Source organism: Chiloscyllium plagiosum, chromosome 34, assembly GCF_004010195.1.
Source record: "Chiloscyllium plagiosum isolate BGI_BamShark_2017 chromosome 34, ASM401019v2, whole genome shotgun sequence".
Taxonomy (NCBI): Eukaryota; Metazoa; Chordata; class Chondrichthyes; order Orectolobiformes; family Hemiscylliidae; genus Chiloscyllium; species Chiloscyllium plagiosum.
The window spans coordinates 35278-41431 of NC_057743.1; the positions used below are offsets into that span (position 1 = coordinate 35278).

The following is a 6154-nucleotide window of genomic DNA, read 5'->3' on the forward strand; positions in this document are numbered from 1 at the left end:
TGACAGCCAGACTACTGTGACCACTAGGACTTATAACAGCACACAAACCAACAGCCACTCTCAGACAACAACTCACCAAAACGAAGGACCCGATTCCCAGCATGAGCAAAACCAATGTAGTGTACAAAATCCCATGCAAGGACTGCACAAAACACTATATAGGACAAACAGGAAGACAGCTAACGATCCGCATCCACGAACATCAACTAGCCACGAAACGACACGATCAGCTATCCCAAGTAGCCACACACACAGACGACAAACAACATGAATTTGACTGTGACAACACTACCATTATAGGGCAAGCGAAACAAAGAACAGCCAGGGAATTCCTAGAAGCATGGCACTCATCCACAAACTCCATCAACAAACACATAGACCTGGACCCAATATACCGGCCACTACAGCGGACAGCTGAAACTGACAACCGGAAGCGGCAGGGACAGGCCACTATAAATGCCGGAGGAAACACCACAGAAGCGCTTCACAGGAGGCTCCCAAGCACTGAGGGTGTCACCTAGACAGGGGACGAAACGTTTGCAACAAAAACTTTCAGCTCGGCGAACAGAACCACAGCAAGTACTCACTGCTTCAGTCTCTGAGGAATCATGGACAGCGCTTCAAAATTTTGCTGTCACCATTGCTCAATCCCACTTCTGACCTTTGTGGCAGGAAGGACATTGAAGCAGCTGAATTTAGTATCCTTTGATTACAAATCACTGCCTGCCATAAACTCTATAAGCAGTTCAGTTGAGGCCTTGGAGAATACCACTTTGGCTGAGTGTTGAAAGTAAATTGTTTATACCACGAGTATTATCACCTTCACTCATTTTGCATTAGCATCCAGACCTATTGAGATATTAGCTGTTGATGTGCTTTGGTTTGTGAAGAATTCTCATTGAGTGTACACAATTAACATAATGGCAACTGAAGTGGCCCATAACGAGGGCCCAACTTTAATCTTCAGTTTTATCTTTAGCCTTTAGAGTTGATATGTGAAAAAGCAATTGGAACTGCCAACAGACCCCTCGGTGCAGGAGAGGCAATGCGAAGAGTCTTAGAATGTCTGGCTTCTGGAATTCTAATGTTAGGTATGTGCCTCATACTTGATGTTTTTGCCAGAAAGTTAACAAATAATTGTATTTTTTTAAATGTAAGCAGTGATGCTTTTAGTTTAATTTCTGTCTCTCTGGTCCTTTGCTACAATTGCATGGCACCCACATAAAATATGACTGTGTGAACTGCTTGGGGTCAAAACCCTTCTAGCAGCATTTGCTTTGACAAACCCACAGAGTCTAAGGTAAGTTGGCCAATTTGAGGTGGCAAGGCATATTTGACAGCAAGGTGGTTATCCCTTTAATATAAAGGAGGCACAACACGTTGGTGTCACTTTGAAGGTCACTAGAACAGAAGACAGTTTTCTTGTATTCTGCATCCTATCTCTGATTCATGTAATTTAAAGAAATGTATTGTATCCTGGGTGATGCCTGTTGGTGCACATTTATGTAGACTACATATGTGTTTCTATTTTGCTCTGCCAGAAGTTGCCACAGTCCTATGTTGTGACATTGGCCAGCTGCCCCAATTGTTCTGTATTGTTTCAAATTGTGGGAAGAGATATGTTGTCTTTGTAATCTCTCTTTTCATCTCTCTGACATTCCAATGTTTTTGCTATAGATGGACCTGGTATCTATGATCCTTGTGAAAAAGAAGCAACGGATGCCATTGGCAGTCTCACCAGACAGCAAAGAGAGGACATAACCCAGAGCAGTCAGGTAAAACATATCATTTTAACTGGCTTGATTCTGTACTTCTGAATTGCATTATGTGAATTGTTTTAAATCCTCTTCATTGCTTTTAGCATGCACTGCGTCTTGCTGCTTTTGGACAATTACACAAAGTTTTGGGAATGGATCCATTGCCTTCCAAACTCCCTAAAAAACCTAAAAACGAAAATCCAGTGGATTATACAGGTAGGAAGTACAAAGTATGCAACCCTTTAGTGTCAGTTGTGAATAATTTTGTTGTTGCACTGGTGTTACACCTGTAAAAACTTGATTTATAGCTCAAATGTAAGATTCCACCTTTTTCTGTTTGGTGCTAACTGTTTGGTGTTAACAATCAACATTAAGTGATTTCAATTATTCCTTTTCTATTCAACGTTCAAGGTAAGTGTGTTGAAATTAGTTGCAGCCTGCTAGCTGTCAAAAGTCATTGATTGGATCCTGGGTTATAGATATTTTTAACTAACTTATTCAAGTGTGTTATGACACACACCTCTGGAACAGAAGGAACTTGAACCCAGGCCTCCTGGCTCAGAGGTAGATGTGTGACCACAGCATCACAAGAGCCCTTAGATCAGAATTATAGCTTGGTCTTTGTGTGCCAGTGGCAGATCATGCAGCTCACGCTTTGTGACAATTTTCCCATTTCTGTTACTTTTCCTCATCTGTTTTATGCCAAATGATATTTATCCTGAATGGTAAGTCTTCCCTTTCCTGTTCTATTTTGTATTCTGACATAGCTTCTTCAAAAATGTCTGTGCTCACAGTTGGAGCTGAAATCATGCAATCACATCTTATTCAATTGACTGTAGTAAATTACAGATTGCGGTTTTGAAATATGGACAATGACGAGCATAGTTATTTTTGTCATTTACAACACATCCCACGTCATTGTACATCACAATATGTATGCTATCTGCCCCACCAGGACTGTGATCCTATGGAAATATGTGTGTTAACCATTTATTTTGGCGGGGGAGGGAGGTGGGAGTGTGAGGTGGAGAGGGAACCAACGGGAGAGTCTGGGAAATGCCCACCACCATCACCCGCAGAACTCATTCAGGCAATCTCTGATTAATTCTATGCAGGACTTTTGTCTTCCCCATGTGATACAAAGGGAATTGAACCTTTAAGCACTCTGTAACAAGAACACAGATTGTGTGTGTATTTAGACCTCTTGTTATCTTTTATTACTTGTAGATGTAATATGCATTTGAATCTGTTAACTTTTTCAGTTCAAATTCCTCCAAGTGCATTTAGCACACCAGTAAAGCGGCCAATAGATGAAGACTCTGGTGAGGACAAGTCTCCAAATAAGAAGAAAAAGAAAACTCAGAAAAAAGGCAAGTTGATGATGACGAGCTTCCTGTAGACATGATGGATGGACAAATCAATGTATTGCAAGGAATTTTCAAGTTTCAAGGGCAGCTAGGGACAGGCAATAAATGGTAGCCAGCCAGCAACTCCCACATCCCATAAATTTAAAAATTTTCAAGTTTCATCATGGGACAAGGCATTTTGTGCACATAAACTTACTGAAATATTATTGTTATAACTCATCATGAGTGAAAGAGGATAGACTCATTCTATTTACACTCCTGTCTCATGGAGAAATTTTAACAAAGTAATTTTTAATGTTCCACAGAAAACATAATGATATCCATTCCTCTGTTGTAAGGAAGAGGATACTGCGCACACACTAAAAAAGCTGCACAGGTCTCCAAAAGACAAGGATAGTTGTTTACTTACTTAGATAATGGATGCCGGCAGTTGTCATACCTTTTTTGTGTGATGGTCTATACATGTAAACTTTGCTTGATGTTTTCAAGCTTCTTAATTTGGAATGTGGCCACTGCAATTAAGTCAATTAAGCCATTATCTGTGATCTACATTCATAGTCAATGTTGGTCATGAGAATGTGATGTTGAACTTGAACCCTGGCTGTCTTTTCATTCCCTGGCCAAGATTAAAGGTTAATTATAGCATCCTCCATGTCATGCTGTGTGGGTTCGGACAAATTGGCGTAGAGCCAAGGTTTAACAATGTGTAGAGATGAGCAAGTCCAAGAGTGCTCCCTTCAGGAATTATTTTGTAAACAGTATATTGGAGTTGTTTGTAACCTTTGATTTATGTTGTAAACTTTATTTGTGACTCTCAGCAGCTGAGGAAAAAGTTGAACCTGCTCAAGCAATGAATGCATTGATGAGGCTCAATCAACTGCGACCAGGTCTTCAATACAAATTAATCTCCCAGACGGGCCCCGTCCATGCTCCTGTATTTACTATGTCCGTGGAAGTTGATGGAAAAAGCTATGAAGCATCAGGGCCATCTAAAAAAACTGCAAAGCTACATGTAGCAGTCAAGGTATGTATCGTTGCGTTCCGAGAACCATAAAGTAGACATTATGGGATTACAGAGAATTTATTGTTACCTTTGGAATTGCAGAATGAACGGGTTAAGAAAACGCTTTGTTATATTTGCTGTATAAAGTAAGCAAATTTCTTTGGAAAGCCATGAACAGCAAAATTTTGAGGAAAAAATGGAGTTTATTGCTTTAACTGTTGTGCAAGTAGACCTGAAAAAACCCAATGGATCTATTTTGTTGAGTACACACCCAGAAGCTATTTTCAACGCACTCCTGCTGTCAGAGTTGTACCAGTATGAGAGGTGATCTTTCTGAAGTTTGCAAGGATACAGACTGAGAGATTGTAATGTAAGAGCCAAAATTTGGAGCGGAAAACTGCCCTTTCTGTATCTATCTGAGTGAGGTTGATTTGGAGGGTGGGGGACGGGTGAAACCTGATAAAGTTTCAAATATTAAGATTCCTAACCATTTACTCATCTGAATCTGAAATCTGATGTGAAGTTTTCCTATCATTCTCATACTCATATCTTGTCAACAAGAAACTGAAAAAACTGAGAGAAAATCTTGTTCTATCCTTTTTAATTTGGATTCTTGATCTCCGGGTTTTCTCTAGTTTTTTTACTCAATTGCTCTGCAGTGCTATGTCATGTATATCTCTGCCTTTTTTGTGTAATTGGGACTAAGCAACATATAGGTGTATAGAATAGTAGCTTAGATGATAATCAATTTGCCATGTATCTGAAGAATAAGTTTGCCTATAGTTAATGTTTTTGAGTTTATTGAAAAATCTGGTGAAAGTCTGTTTTGTTTCAGTTAACACAAATTAAGCAATTAACTCATTTTGGTGATCAAATAAAACAATTACAACTTGGTATGGCTCACCAAGTAGTGTGCCTTGATTTCCAGTGAACTACTCCTGTCAGAGTTGCACCAGCATGAGGGCTGGTCAATGATCTTAAAGGCTATGAATGTTTGTCTCAGCTATCACCTTCCTCACTAACCAATAGATAAGCAGCAGTGCCTTTAGCTCATTCTCCTGTCAGTCATTGTTAAATATCTTCCCAACTTTGTTGAAACCTCTACCTTTTTATTATAAGTTTTCTGTGCACTTGATGCTGACTAAGCCTTTGATCCCTTTCGTCCAGATAAATTTGTCTGTTCCTGTGTATTCTGCCAAGCATCAGAATGTTTCTCTGCATTAAGTTGTACTTTTCAGTTGTCAAGGGTTTCAGGTCAAGCTCATTTAAGAAATCATATGGCAGCCTGTGAAGTCAAAAATTATTTCATTTCTTGTTTCATACCAAGTAAAGGCATGTCATATTCACTACTTCAGCCATAGATTTTATTCATTGCCTACTTTTCTGAAACTGTTGTTTAAAAATAGACAGTTCTGCACAGACTCAGAATAATCTCAAGACTCCCTAACCATGGTGAACGCTTCTTTTGAATGATTCTATTAACAACTTTAGCTTGTGGACTTGCTCCAACCTATCTCCAACTTAGCAAAATATAGCTGCAGAAACTAGTGAATTGTGGTGGACAATTAAACAACTGGTTTGGATTAGAAATTGGCTGGCTGGAGCCACCACAGACATTCTCCTCTCAATGATGGGAGAACCCAGCGCACATCAGTGCAAAATGTAAGGCTGAAGCATTCACAACAATCTCAGCCAGCAGTGCTGAGTGGATGGTCCATCCTGCCCTCCTCCAGAGGTCCTCTGCATCATAGATGCCTTTAGCCAATTTGATTCACGCAACATGATATAAAGACATGGTCTGAGGCACTGGGTACTGCAAAGGCTATGGGTCCTGACAATGTTCCAGCAATGTCAGGAATAAAAGAATGACTAGGGTAGGAATAGGTCCAGTCAAGGATAGTAGTGGGAAGTTGCATGTGGAGGCTGAAGAGATTGGGGAGACACTGAATGAATACTTTCCGTCAGTATTCACTCAGGAACAGGACATTGTTGCCGATGTGAATATTGAGTCACAATTAATTAGAATG

At 39.9% G+C, this 6154-nt stretch overlaps 1 protein-coding gene across 5 annotated transcripts in view; it reads left to right on the plus strand.

The window, feature by feature from the left end:
* LOC122540157 (interleukin enhancer-binding factor 3-like) overlaps window positions 1-6154 on the plus strand; it is a 58032-nt gene that overhangs the window by 28744 nt on the left and 23134 nt on the right. For 4 of the 5 annotated variants that reach the window (XM_043675470.1, XM_043675473.1, XM_043675474.1 and 1 more), the window contains exons 9-13: window positions 980-1091; window positions 1678-1775; window positions 1862-1973; window positions 3020-3127; window positions 3943-4148. In XM_043675470.1, coding sequence (XP_043531405.1) covers window positions 980-1091; window positions 1678-1775; window positions 1862-1973; window positions 3020-3127; window positions 3943-4148 — 636 coding nt within the window. The remainder of the gene's footprint in view (window positions 1-979; window positions 1092-1677; window positions 1776-1861; window positions 1974-3019; window positions 3128-3942; window positions 4149-6154) is intronic. The other variant, XM_043675472.1, reaches the window with a different exon arrangement.